A 15,803-nucleotide genomic window follows, 5' to 3' on the forward strand; every position below is an offset into this window, starting at 1 on the left:
AACACAGTTGCCATGAGCTTTTTTATAGAAAAATCTTGCCGGGCTTTTTTTTTGGTTTGTGTGGCGATGCGGTATGAGTCCACAACTTGGAATGTTCTTTAGTTTTAGGATTCACATATTTGACCCAGGTTTCATTGCCAGTCACAATTTGGTTAAAAAAATCCTCCTTCCTTGTCATGTGGAGGCAAAAAGTCCAGATCCGAGGTCAATCGTTGAGTCTTGTGGTTTTCCAAAATGATTTTCAGGACCCACCGAGCACAACATATTGGTAACCTAAACTGTCAGTCACAACTTCATACAGAACAGCCCTGGAAATTTGTCGGAAAGTTCTGAGATGGTGAATCATTGGCTGCCACAAATCTTTATGTTCATTTTCTTATCCAGTTCATCACTGAGCACAGATGTTCGTTCGGCCATTTTTAAACGAGCTAAACCATTCCCAAACAACTCCTTCACTCATTATTTTAGGTCCATACACAGCCAAAGTTATCTATGAATAGCTGCTACGAAATACAGTTTAGCTAAGAAAAACCGAATCGCAGCACGCACCTCACACTTGGCGAGATTTTAGATTGCAGTACCCATATTGACTAGCTATGGCAAAAAAAAAAACTAGCGATCAGACGACCTTTACACTACCACGGCTGGACGCCGACTGACCTATGACGCGATCAGGCGCAGGAATGGCGGTGCTATCCCCTCCACTTCCCATGCAAGAAGCAAACGGAGGTTATTTTCTGAACTGCCTTCGTAGTATAACTTAAACTATTGTTTCCTAAGCTTTATTTTCAGTACCACAGGACAACAAATGGTGTAGTGGGGCAGAAAGGCGTGGGAACGGCCCATTCTGCATTTTTGAAAATACTCTATAACAATAGGTAAACAGCTTTTTCCTTGAGACGACGGTGAGCATTCCTGCGCTGAAAGATTTACCACTACATCACTGCACAGGACATATATTTTCTTATAGGTTTTATTATATTTACTGGTTTTTCTTTTAAACTCTTAATGTGCATTGGAGGTGTTAGAATACTATTGAGACAGTATTTTTACCTTAGCATCTGCTACTTAAAACAAACAAAAAAAAAACAATGGTGCTATCAGCAACAAATGTGAAAAACAATATTTCACATGTTTTAATGTTATGTGTTTAATTTGTAGAGGTTTTACTTTTATATCAATGTTTAACTTCACTTTCTGGTGCCTGTGTGATGCAATGTGTTTGTTTCACACAACTATTTGTATTACTGGAGCAACTTAATTTGTAATGAAAAAGATAATTTTAAAATGTTTTTCTAATTGTAGTTCACAAATGCACACAATTTTAGTCATTAAAATTGTAGGCAAGTACTTTTTGCACTAAAGAGCACTATCAAATATTAAACTTAAACTCCTTTTTCATTGCATTCACTCACATAAAACACTGAACATTTTATTTTAACACATTCACAATGTCGCATTAGATACACAAAGACATTATTAAATACAATGTTTAGGTCTATGTTTTGAAGCTGCTTTGTAGACCATGACGACTACATTGACTAGTGACTAATCAAGTTATCTATATTTTTTATTTCTTCAATCGAGTTTCCATGCTATAAAGATGCTTCATAGCAGTATTTTCCAAAATTTTTTTCTTGGCATATTACTTCACAAGACAAAAAAATGTGAGTATTGTTTAATTACGTGGTAAATATGAATAGAGTAAAAATAGTAATTGTAATTCATTATTATTTTGCTAACCTAACTAACCCATTTCCCAACATAAGTAGTAATATTTCCGGAAAAGATCATATTTACCCAATTACTGAACAACAGGCGCAAGAGTTTTTATCTTACTCACAATACTTTAGTGCTTTACTTCAAGTCTGTCACTTAGACAATCTTGCCTTCTATCTAAGACCATGTTCACCAACATAGTTACCAACGGGCCATTAACTAGTTAACTGATACACCATCCCAAACAATCCTGACATACTGGATAATACTGAATAACTTCTAAGTGAACAGAGTATGTGGTATTCAATTTACAGAGAGTAAATAAATACTTATAGTAATACTTGAAACGTACATATATACCAGTGGTGGCACTTCCATAAGGGCCAAGTGGGCCGGGCCCACCCAAAATAATCAGTAAAGTACATTTTAAAATACTTTATAGGTTATTTGGTTGATATTATTTAATAAACTGTGATGTAAATTAATTTTGAACTTTCAATGGGTCATAACTTTTGTTGAAATACAAATGCAGTCATCTCATAACACTTTTGAGGGCCTCGGATTTTGGGCCCTTCTAATCACCATAAGAAGGTAACAAGATGACAAATCACCCAACAAACATTCCACATTCCCCCCCTCGGTACTTGCAGTGTTGTTTTTGGCTGCCACGGGTTCACTGCATACTTGCATACCAAAGCAACTGGACTTTCCCTTTCCCCACCCCCAGCGTTGTTTGTGACCCTTACGGCCACAAGCAACCCTCACTGAATGTGCAAAAAACTCGTATTTGAGGTACTTCCGTCCATCCAAAAATCTAACTATTTTACCTCCAAACTACTAACGAGTATATTATCTATTCGTTAGCTAGAATCTAACTGAGTAGAAGCTATTTCCAGTACTTTTTAATAACTAACAAATATTATAGAAGTTAGCCGAGAAAACTAACGAATATCACTAATCGTTAGAATTTCTATTCGTTATTCCAAAGTATGATGATAGATGTAATAAGTAAAAGATGCATAGAGATTTTAGGTACCCAGAACCTTCAGTTTTATCTGTTGGTTCAAAATAAACAGTAAAAAAAAAATCAAGTTGTATTCCCATACCTATATTTGTGGACCGGCTATTGTGAACCAAGGGTTTGGTCCGTGTCCTAAGCAGGGTACCGGATGTCTATGCTACTGCCACTCGACTGATTTCAAACTAAAGGGGACTAGGGAGCCCAATAGAAACAAGTAATTTTGTTAAAATATTATAAATACAACTAAATAAATGTGTTATCGTAATTTCTCTTAATATTTCTATCGACTTGATACAACATTTAATGCTAAATTAACATAAATGTTAAAAGAAACCCCAATATCACATTGTTTTAGTTTTATTTGTAATATTAAAGAAACTTACTTGTTTCTGTTGGGCTCCCTATTCCAACATCAGTAATAAGAGACTGACTGGAGCTTGGGCGAGAAATATTTGGATTACTGACTCAACCCTTGGTTGTATAGCCAGTATAGCCAGTCCACAACTATACCTAAGAAGGAACTGATGTTATTGTGTAAATGTAGTGAGGAATTTCGCAATCACGATCTGTAATATAAAGTGCTAGGTGTGGTTGTATTATTGTTGTATTGTATTGTATTGGTAGACTTGCTTGCTTGATTTGTTTGATGTCACCTAGGATTCAATGGAGACAACACTACGTTTACGATGATGAGTAGATTGTACCATTGTACCTCGTAGCTCATGTGAGTAGATTGGACCTTCCATTCATTCATTCAACTATCACTATCCTTTCATTTTGAGTTGTTTCACATAAACTTGAGGGTACAGTTCCGCAGAGAACTTGCATTATATTATATGAAATTTTGTTCAATATAAATATCAATTTAAATATTTTATTCCATATAAATATTGAAAGAAAAATATCTATATATCTATATAATACGTGAAGCTGTTTTTTGTGATCACTACTACTCCCTTATTTGTGGACCGCCAACGTTTGAGATTTCAAAAAAATTGTCTCAATTTGCAGTTATGCAATAAGGTTTTTAGAATTTTAAAATTCTTACCCTTAAGGACCAAGGCGCTCCCAAAAGTTGATTTTTCCAAATAAAAAATGTTAAGATTTATCTAACCTGTTTAACAAATAGATCCATACTTTCAAGCTGTCGAAACATTGGGACAGGTATTAAGAGAAAATCCACTTGTACAACGTGAGAATGTGCGGTTGCTGGGCATGTACAACAACAAGTACAATACAACAAGATAAAAGACGTAACAATGACCAACTACCAATGATATTGCTACTATATTCAAATCAGATGATGGCTGCCCAGTTGGTAACCAAGACTTTGTGGTATACATAAAAATGGACCTCCTGAGATGGTTGATAGCACCCCACTGTTCACAATTGGATCCGATGATGGCCTATCATTTACTTTTCCCGTGCAGGAAAAAGAGTTTGTTTAGGAGGATGCCTCATATCGAAGAAGAAATAAAGTGACCCAACTTCAATTTGCTTCACACAGTTTATCGGTAAGGCAACAATTGTCTTCACTTCTTCACACTGTAAAAGCTTTGTTGCAATATACTACAGATATGTTCATTTGAATTAAGGACAACGGGTAGCATTAGAAATAATCATTCAACACTGAGAACAGAAATGTATGTGAACCTTCACGACGCAATTAGAGATATTTAAACTCAATTTCTATCAAGTTTCCAGAGAACTCTTATAATCTTACTGCAATTAACTTGAATTCAAGCAGCAAGTTTTCCTCAAAGTTGTGTTTCTTACTATGCGGTTCATTGAGCTGTGCAGGTTTCCTAGTAGTACTGATTTCCTGTTATGGGTCTTTTCAAGAAGATGGTAATTCTTTCACAGTGTGCTGCGGTGATTAGGTTCTCTTGGGTGTGCTTTGGTTAGTTTGGTTCAGTAGTTTATGATAATGACAAACAAAGTACCATTTACAAAATTTACTCCTCGATGCTCACAAAGAACCAGAAAGTGCCTGCAAAAAAGAGGAAAAATGCCTCCACACATTTTTGATGATATTTTCCAAAATAATTATTTTATTTTTAATTTACCTTGGGCGGAGTTAGTATAAAGTTTATAATTTTTATTTAATCTATTATCTGGAGTTCTAATCCAGGTACGCTAAGCAATTAACGTCAATTTTAATCTGCGATTCTCGCTTTTTGTAATAGTTACAAGCATTTACCCGTGGGCTTTGTCCCGTTTGACTTTATAAGTATTAATAAAACTATTGATTGCCGTACCGCTTTGAGTGGAATTTTGAAAGGCTTAATGTGGACTTCGAAGAAAAATATTGGACTTAATTATATAACTATCAGGGCAGAGCCCTAGTAGAGTATTAAAATAAAAGCTGACTATGTCCTTTAACCCTCCGAGTGTCATGCGTCGCTGCAGCGACGCGTAACGCACTTTGTATAGTGTCGTGCGTCGCTGCAGCGACTCGCGAACACTGTTTACGGCGAAGGCTCTATGACTAACTGAATCGGACTGTACTGGATTGAGTTAGGTATCGTTCTGTCCGTAATATTCTAAGCTTTCTGCAGAGGTCTGTCTCTAAGCACTATTCATTTTAGTTCCGAAAATATTGTAGCAGACAGCTGACTGAGCTGACGTGCGTGTATTTGTAAACAGCTAGGTTACCCTCGGACCGATGACTGATGTGTTTTATTACGTTTATCATTGTTTTAGTGTTAAAAATCAAAAGTAGTGATATACGTGGTGCATTATAAGAAGATTTAAGTGGTTTTGAAGTGCTGGTTGATGATCCTGAAGAAGTAGGTAGTGATATTGATGTAAATTATCAGCCAGATTCCTAGCTATGGTTGGGCTATGCATTCTTAGCTAAACGCTATGTACTGAAATCTGTTTTTTGCCCATAACTTTTTTATTTGCAAATCTACTTCCTTATATTATTATAGATTTGTAATCCTCATAAAATTTAGAACAAAGTGGCTATTTTCAAATATTTATAGGCCTATAATTTATACAATTTCATTGAGCGCAAACTTATTTTTTTTTTGAAAATTTTCGAAATTATACATTTTTTTACCTAAAAAAATTTTTTTTTTTTAAATCTTCCTTATGTTTTATATATAATATTGAAGCCCAAGATTTTCCAAACAAAATGGTATATAGAACAGTATAATTAACATTGTTTTTAAGCTTCTCAGATCAGTTTTAATAAAACCTTGCAAATGAGCAAAAAATAGGCTGACATTAAGGCCAAAACACGTGACACTCGGAGGGTTAAGTCTGTGGTTATTTTGGCTCTACTCATAAAAGAAGTCTGCTCAGTTAGTCATGTTACCACGTTATTGACATACTCCAAACATTCATATCTATAATATTAGTTCCTTTCATCCAAGTCAATAACTTGATCAGTAATACACTAAAATTATTAACACGTTAATCCGTTTCCCAGAAATTTCTTTGGAGTAAAACAAACACAATAGTTAAAAAAATATTTTTGATTGGGAAAAAATTAATGAATTATGCACTAAAGAATAAAATTGCCCAATTCACACAATACAAAAAATTATTTATTAAATTAAAAACATAAACATAACTTAACAGTTCTTATGTGTATCACAGCTTGTTGCTGCTTATAGTTCATTTAAATATTCCAGAAACCCCGTAACCAACATTTTTCGCAGTTGTGTGATTACTGTACCAAACGATGTATTTCAATTTGTACATCATTAATATACTAATAAGTAAAAAATGTTGGTTATTAATCCAGTAAATGTGTATTTAAATTTACTCATAGCGAGAAAGTTTTGGGGTAGTTTTGATTTTTTCCATTTCTTATGTATTTCGGGGTGCTGAATCCGAATCTGAGGTTTGCCAACAAAAATTCTTGACGCAACATTGACAAAAATGAGGAAAATATGGAAAAAATTATATTTTTTGTAATATTTGGCTTATAACTTTGAAACTATCAACTTTCCATTATTAGACTATATTATAAAAATTAAAGTACACAAAATTTGCTACAAGATTTACCCCTAATGTGGTAATCTCCCATGAAAACTGGAACATTTTGTGTTAGTTTTTAAATTTCTCCAATTATTCTGTCAATGACATATATTAATTGTATATGCCCAGGCAAAGGTCTTATATAAATCCAAAGTGTTAAAATTGATTAATTTTGTGTTACTGAACCGTTGGTTTTTTATTTTGTATACAGAAAAGTTACACAAACTGTTGCCGTTTAAATTATCCTCGTTTAGACAGGGCCGGTTTAACCCATACGCGAACTACGCAGCCGCATATGGCGCCACGAAAAAGTGGCGCCGTGGTGCCAACGGAAAATTTTGTTTACGTGAACAACGTAATTTTGTTTATTTTTGATTTTGCTCATCAGAGTTCAAGTATTCAAAGCACCACAATAAAGGCATTTATTCTGTTTGTACCAACAGCACTTGAAAATTTTGTATATTTGTACAGCACTACAACTCAAGGACTCAATGCCATTTGCAGTTTCGATTTGAACTGAGCTGATGCTCGGCTCGGCAGTCGGCAGCGTCAGCGCCAGCGCGGCACCTATGGGTTTCATTTCACGAATCACTCATGCTAGAGATAAGCAAGCGCGCAGCGCCACTTGTCACAACAAGAAACTTCCCCTTTCTTTCACTCCTTTCTGCCTCTGATCCTAGAGCAGAGTACTACCATAGATGAAGTACTACGTTGTATTGCAATTGCACTCTTTTAGTTGTATACGTAGGCCCACGATTACTAGAAAAATACCGGTATGGATCATAAACATAAACAAATGACGTTGTTGGCCCGAATCCTATACTAATAGCATTGAACATATGTTTTGGCAGTTCCATTTAAATAATGTTTATTTTCGGGCCAAAAACGTCATTTGTTTATGTTTATGATCCATACCGGTATTTTTCTAGTAATCGTGCGTAGGCCTATACCGTATCGGTATCATATTGGCATTGTTTTGATTCATGATTGTTGATAAGCGAATTATTACGAGAGTTTTAAGTTTAATTTATAATTGGCGCATTAAATAAAAAGAAAGTACAAACTGAATGAGTGAGTAAAACATATTGCGAGCCGAAACTATGAAAACAATGGCAGAAAAAAAGAAACCGTCTGGCACTTATCATAAAGCGTAAGGCGAATTTGGAAGAGGAAGAAAAAAAGCCAAATCAACGAGTAGACTTTTGTAGAAATCATCTGGGGCCCATTTCATAATAAAGTACAAACTAATATTATCAGTAAATCAGCTGATCGCCCAATGCAAATCTAATGGAAATTACAAGTTATAAGTTGTAACTTGTAACGTGTAGTTTATTATGAAATGGGCCCCTGGTGGCGAGTCCAGTCAGCCCAAAGAAGTCACGATAGAAGACGGCAATGACGTAGGTATTTATTTATTTATTTGCCAAGGAAAGATTAAAACAAGCAGCTGATCACAAACGGCAAACATTACGTCATTGCCGTCTTCTATCGTGACGTCATGCTTGACGAGCATTACAATAAGGCCTGTTTTTTGTGTGTCCTTGGTTTTGCTATAGTTTATATGATGAGTAAAAGTGTATAAATGTCACATTTCTGCGAATAATAAACAGCCTTTTATTGCAAGTTAGTATTCTTCTACCTAAACTTATAAAAAAAATTCTTCCCAAAATTATTGGGAAAAAATTCACAAATACGGTTAAGTTATATGTTCATGGGTTGGGGGGGGGAGAATTCTAAGTGGCGCTGATTCGGGTGTTCGCTTAACTCTGAAAAATTCCTAGAACCGGCCCTGCGTTTAGAGGGTTGTAATGAGGCAGGTTCTGGCAAACGTTTCGATGCATTATTTGTGAGCATTCTAGCTTGTTCATCTGCACATATAAAAAAAGGTTAAAAGAAAAAAAATTACACATAATAATAAGTAATACCAAAATCAAAACTATCAAAATTTAAATAATAGCAATCTGTTTATCATGTAATATCGTATGCACCTGATGACGTGATATTAAGATATACGTAAAAAATAAAATGCTATCCAGGCATATACTGTTGCTAAGCATTTACATTGTGTGTAGATTTTGTAGGTTGTAGGTCCTAGGGCATAGGGCATAGGCCTACATGAGCGTGCTAAGGGTTAATTGACTTAAGATAGTCAATACGAATTTTGGCTAGAAAACTAAATCCAACATTGCCTCACTGCCCCCAACTCAAGCAGCTGCGTAGACATAACTCGCTTAGAGTTTACATTTACATTCAGGTGAATGATAAGGGGTGAAAAAATTAGTATCGGCCTATGGTAACAGTGACAATCACTCTAAGCCATGCATCGGTCTTGAAATTTTACACAGAAAATTGTATAATGGGTGCCAATACGATTGAGGATGTACAATGGGCTATGATGCTAGAGTCTAAGTAAGTAAGAAAGTAAGTATGGTACCAAACGCACATTCCTTTATTTATTAACTTGTTAAATCTACACACAATATAAATGCTTAGTAACAGTATATGCCTACATAACATTATTATTATTTACGTAAATCTTAATATCACGTCATCAGGTGCATACGATATTACATGATAAACAGATTGCTTTTATTTTAATTTTGATATTTTTTTTTACTTTTTAACTTTTTTTATGTCCAGATGAACAAGCTAGAATGCTCACAAATAATGCATCGAAACGTTTGCTAGAACCTGCCTCATTACAACCCTCTGAGCGAGGATAATTTATACGGCAACAGTTTGTGTAGCTTTTCTCTACACTAAATAAAAAATCAACTTCATATTTAGAGTTGTTTTGTCTCTGGATCACAGTACAAACTTTAAAAGGTATAAAGTTACCTGAGTAAGTTACTGCCAAAGTGATCCTGTTTTTTCCTTACGGATTACGCGTTTCGAAGACTAAATCTTCATCATCAGATCTTGTACAAGAACATATACTATCACTTCGAAAAGGTCGTCAAATGTTTACATATAAAACACGGACACATATTATATACAAATGTTGACATTACGAATAAACTAATACACAACTGTGCGGTCGGACACAACAGTAACTGTGCGGTCGGACATCATAAGTTTTCGTCGGTAGGCCTACTTAGTTTATTCGTAATGTCAACATTTGTATATAATATGTGTCCGTGTTTTATATGTAAACATTTGACGACCTTTTCGAAGTGATAGTATATGTTCTTGTACAAGATCTGATGATGAAGATTTAGTCTTCGAAACGCGTAATCCGTAAGGAAAAAACAGGATCACTTTGGCAGTAACTTACTCAGGTAACTTTATACCTTTTATAAAAAATCAACGGTTTAGTAACACAAAATTAATCAATTTTAAGACTTTGGATTTATATAAGACCTTTGCCTGGGCATATACAATTAATATATGTCATTGACAGAATAATTGGAGAAATTTAAAAACTAACACAAAATGTTCCAATTTTTAAATAGCTCTGGAGCCTAAACGGTTCATCGGAGATTACCACATTAGGGGTAAATTTTGTAGCAAATTTTGTGTACTTTAATTTTTATAATATAGTCTAATAATGGAAAGTTGATAGTTTCAGAGTTATAAGCCAAATATTACAAAAAATATAATTTTTTCCATATTTTTCTCATTTTTGTCAATGTTGCGTCAAGAATTTTTGTTGGCAAACCTCAGATTCGGATTCAGCACCCCGAAATACATAAGAAATGGAAAAAATTAAAACTACCCCAAAACTTTCCTGGTAAAAACACAAATTAACTGAATTATATGGGGTTTCAACAATAAACGATTCAAATTAGCTGTTGTCATACATTCAACATCATGGAACCAACTTGTTTAACTGAAACAGCTGTTAAGATTCATTAATTCCTTTTAAATATGAACTAGAGCTCGCCCCATGGTCGAAAACTCGACCAAAAGTATGTATTGTGCAAACTTCTCTATTTTCTTCACACGCTGTAAATAAAACATGAGATTGGAATTTCTTCCATTTGTTTTCATTTTCTGTTTATATTTTGTTGTTATTTCGTCACCAACATGGCAACCCGTAAGGCCCATGTTATTTTTTAAAATTTTAGTTAATTTTTTGTGCTTATTTGTTTGCCCATTTTAATTTATAAAGGGATTCTGCACATCTATAGATAAATATCTTGCTAATAGTATGCGTAGATTTTCCCTTCGATGCACAGGAGCTGAGAATAAATTTTTTTCAATAAACGTGCTTGTTTATAAATTAATATATAGAATTAGCCCCATGTTAAATGTCCATTAGAAAAGTTGAATTTCCATTTTTGACCCAATTAACATAAATATTCTCAAAATACAAATAAAACCTGCACTTATAGGGCCGATAACCTTTCTTTTGGTACAACCCGTGTGTAAATCGGTCCAGTAGTATGGTCAGGGTGGCTGTCTTAAGCTTACAAATTTGGCCCCATGTTAAATCTCCATAAGAAAAGTTTAATTTCCATTTTTGATCCGATTTACATAAATATTTTCAAAATACAAATAAAACCTGCACATATAGGACCGATAACCTTTCTTTTGGTACAACCCGCTTGTAATTTGGTCCAGTAGTATAGTCAGGCTAGCTGTCATAAGTTTTGCAAAAGTTTTTTTAATATATAAGATATTCATAAGGTTAACATGGGAAACTCCAGAGCCACTGGGGTGGAGCCCAAAAGTCCGATCAGAATAAAAACTACTTAGTTTTCCTATTTAATGCCTAAAGAATCAGTGAACCAAATATCTGCCTCCTAGGTAAATGGGAAGTAGGAGATTTAGTGATGAGTGAATCAGCAGTCAGTCAGTCAGTCAGTGAGGGCTTTGCCTTTTATAGGTATAGATTAATTTGCGCTACATCACGTTTTAAAAACCCAAAGACTTAAAAATTCATATTCAATACATATAACAATATTTATGACGTGTGAAAACTATGTCTGATGCTACATATATTTCGGAACAATATTTCAACAGATAATATATCGTAGTTTCTCTGCGGAACTCTACCCAAACTTGATGTTTGGGCATGCTCAGTAAATATTTGAACTAGATAAAAAATACATATTGTCATTCTCCAATTAAGGTCAAAAATCATTTTGTCACATGTCACATAATGTAAATTTGGTTTTCCACCGGATTTTCTATAATCTAAAATCATTGGAAATTAGCACAGTGAACTCCCTATTGATAGGATTTATTTAATTCAAACAGATTATTCGTATTTCCACCAATGTATGAAACACACACTTACTTGTACTCACCTTGTCAATGCCTGTTACAACCTGTTTTTTACAAATGTGTAGCTGTATTCTTTTATTGAAAACCCCCACTTTATTAACCTTCCACACATTGTTATCGTTATGGTTTTAAATGTGACCATTACTTTTTCAGTCTTTAGATGGTTCGCTAAAAAAATATTATGAGGGTAGTGAACAGTAGTAGGCAAGTTTACTGTATAATACAAGAGTAGAAAGTGAGTCATTATATATTTGAGAACATATGTATAAAGTGTGAGATTTATCACTTTAAATATGGTAGAGAATATGTAATAGCCCTCTTTCACTTGTGTTTTGGTTACTTTTTGCTACACTACAAAGACTAATTATTTTCTTAATTGAAACAAACATTAGATATTTTCTATTCTTGTTATAAAATATATTATACTAGTGTCCCTGTTGCTAGAATTCTAGCAATTGCTAAGTATTACAGGAGCTATTTTAAAACAAAAAACCGTCATAATTTCTGATGACTTTAAAAGATTCGACTCAAAGATTATGGAAATACCCAAAATGTAAATAACAGATCGATATAATCAACATTTCTTGTAAATATCTTATCATTTTTCAAAAGCTGATCTTGTTTTTTAGTGTTTTCTACAAATAGCCTTACTCATAGCCAATTAGGTTGTCCATAATAAGGATTATAAATAAAAAAAAAAAACATTATTTCTATTTCTTCTCCTTGGTGGTGTTCCATGATGTTTCCATAGTTTGCAAATTGGCTCTTTCAATGATTACTAAGAAATGCAGCACAGTGTTAATTCAGTTTTCTTTTTAGTATATCAATTTATCCAGGCTCTCTCGCTTTTTCCCATTGTAATATTTACGCCAACCGAAATTCAAATAGTAAATATTTCATTTCAACCAAGTAAGTAAATGTTTGTAGCAAACTGTTAAATTAGCAAACTTATTGACTATGTACAATTAACATATGTTCTTACTCTCACTTTCAATTTCTGACAACAGCTGGAGTTTCAAAACAATGTTTGTTTCCCATGTTAATCTTATGGAGAAATACAAAACTTTAAAGGGCCTCAGGGCCTCACTCTCTAATTATTTCCCTAAAAAGAAAGTTTCCTGCACAACTTCACGTTACGCCCTTTCCAATGACACCAAAAACATGTCAATCGGTTCAGTAGTTTCGGAGGAGTAATTGTCACAAAAATCCTGCTTGCGTATTAAATAAGAATAGATAGACTAGTGACCCTGTTCAGTGGCGTAGATACGGGGGGGGATCAGGGGGATATATCCCCCCCCTTCAACCTATAATGGGTAAAAAAATTGTAATAACATTTAAAAAATAATGTTTTAACGTATGCAATGAAATAGTGAATCTTTTTAATTTTACTTCTATATTGTATTAAGCTTGTTTTTCGTAAGTATACTTTCAATATCAATAAACCGTAAATAAACTGCAATGCCAGTGAAAGTAGTATGGCTTTTGCGCCGAAATAGAGTACAGACACAAGTCACGGAAGGTCAACAGCCTATCCGCCCCTCCCCCTTCCGCCACCACTTCACCTTTTACACCTACCTGAAATTAATCGTTTTAACGTGAGCAACAAAATAGTTAATCAAATGCCATGCCAATTGTACTAAGCTTGTTTGTTTGTACGTATACTTTCATTATCGATGAATAAATGGAAACATATAAACTACATGCCGGTAGCAGTGGTGGGGTGGGATATTTGCGCGCCAAACAGACGTGAGTCACCGGACGTTCCGCGTTCAACCGCCCATCGACGACACCCTCCTCCTCTACCCCGTCACCCACACTACGCTTGATCTGTCGTCTGGTGTTAATTATTGTGCCAGTGTGTTTTTATGATTTTCGTATTCCTTGGTGTCTCATGAGTGTTCTGAGTATCTGTAAAGTAAACTGATCGGGTTTTTCGCCCCGAAAAGAAATATTTGAAGGCGTTAGCTGGTGTGGCAATGGAACAACGAAGTTAAGTGATTTTATTACTCGCCTTTGAAATAATTTTTTTTAAATAGGCCAAGTCACGTTATAGTATATTACGTTACTAGTCCTGAAAATAAGTGTTTACCGGACGAGTGTGGTCGTTCCCGTGCGAGACGAGGTCGAGTACGGGATTACCATACGAGTCCGGTACACACATTTTGGACGAGTTACATACAATAGTTTACGCCATACTACTAAATCTTTACAAATCTTTATATATGACCACCAACTAAAGGACTAAAAATCACTAGTCGTAATCTCTAAGAGAGGTTATTTTTTTGTTTATAAACACTCATTGCCACGCAAATACAGTATAATCAGCTGATTGGTCACCGGTAAAACTCATTACAGTACAGTAGTTAGTACGCAATGAAACCCCATTTGATTAAGCTGGCGGCAAACAGCTGTTTTCTGGACTAAATCCTTGCGTGGGAAGTTCGTCAAAATAGTGTTGTGTGGCGTAAACATATTAATCAAAATATTCAGTGTTAAAGGATAGAGAAACATAACGTTAAATGTTATCATATAACAAAAAGCCTAGCCTAAGTACTTTAAAAATAAATGTAATAAAAAACTAGTCCACCTGCAATTAAAGCAAAAAGTTGCAACAAAATTGCATAAAATTCTATTAAGTATTAACACCAGATTTCACTTCCTAAACGCTTAAAAATGGTGTTTAGGGAAGCTATTTTTCTCAAATTTTCCCGGACCCCCCTTCCTTGCTGTGGGGTATTCCATACCCCCCAGACCCCCCCCCCATGACAAGAGGCTATCTACGCCACTGACCCTGTTGCTCAAATTCGAGCAATTGCTAAGTATTACAGGAGTTATTTTAAAACGAATAACAGTCAAAATTTCTGATGACTTTAAAAGAATCGACTCAAAGATTGTGGAAATACTCAAGATGTGCATAACAGATCGATATAATCAGCATTTCTTGTAAATATCTTATCATTTTTCAAAAGCTGGTCTTGTTTTTTAGTGTTTTGTACCAGTAGCCTTACTCATAGCCACATTAGGTTGTCCATAATAATGATTATAAAAAAAACATTATTTCTTTTTCTTCTTCTTGGTAATGTTCTATGACTTTCCTATGTTTCCATAGTTTGCAAATCGGCTCTTTCAATGATTACTAAGAAATGCAGCACAGTGTTAATTCAGTTTTCTTTTTACTATATCAATTTATCCAGGTTCTCTCGCTTTTAGCATATTTCCCATATAGGGAATAAGCTATTACCCTAGTACTCATGGTAAGACCTGGATTTAATTTTTCATTTTGAGGTCTCTAGAGGCCAAAAACACCATCCGTTCAAATTCATATATATAAATAAAATAATTACTAAAAGGGTACTTTGTTATATATGTTTTAATTTTAATATATATATATATATATATATATATATATATATTTGTTGTAAATAAGTACAACTGAGCACCCTGAATAATATATTTATTTTAATAATAAAAAAAAATATATTATTCAGGGTGCTCAGTTGTACTTATTTAATATATCAGCAGCCCTATTACGTGAACACCTAAATTATATATATATATATGTGTGTCCGTTAGCACGATAACTCGAGCAAAAATGATCCGATTTTGATGAAATTTGGTACAAACGTGTAAACCTAGGTTTATTTTAACGAGTTCGCGATCCAGCATAATCAGACCATGGAAACGGGGGTTTACGGGGGATTTTATGGGGTAAAAATGGGGTTTTCCCATTTTTGACCCTAAAAACAAAAAATGTTGCAATTTATTTTTAAACTGTTTTGTAGAGCTTAAAAAAGAAATAATTTAGTATATTGAAGCACTGTTGTATGCCTAACGGTCAAGAAGA

The 15,803-nt window shown here is 34.3% G+C and overlaps 1 protein-coding gene across 6 annotated transcripts in view; it reads left to right on the forward strand.

Annotated features, from left to right (window-relative positions):
* LOC128988958 (putative thiamine transporter SLC35F3) overlaps positions 1-15,803 on the forward strand; it is a 69,924-nt gene that overhangs the window by 42,275 nt on the left and 11,846 nt on the right. For 2 of the 6 annotated variants that reach the window (XM_054410763.1, XM_054410764.1), the window contains one exon: positions 3,398-3,464. The exons of the other annotated variants lie outside the window; for them this stretch is intronic. In XM_054410763.1, coding sequence (XP_054266738.1) covers positions 3,398-3,437 — 40 coding nt within the window. In that variant the 3' untranslated portion in view covers positions 3,438-3,464. The remainder of the gene's footprint in view (positions 1-3,397; positions 3,465-15,803) is intronic. 6 annotated transcript variants of the gene reach the window in all.

This window comes from Macrosteles quadrilineatus, unplaced genomic scaffold, assembly GCF_028750875.1.
Source record: "Macrosteles quadrilineatus isolate MER2022 unplaced genomic scaffold, UCM_ALF_1.0 Scaffold_3__2_contigs__length_128488019, whole genome shotgun sequence".
NCBI lineage: Eukaryota > Metazoa > Arthropoda > Insecta > Hemiptera > Cicadellidae > Macrosteles > Macrosteles quadrilineatus.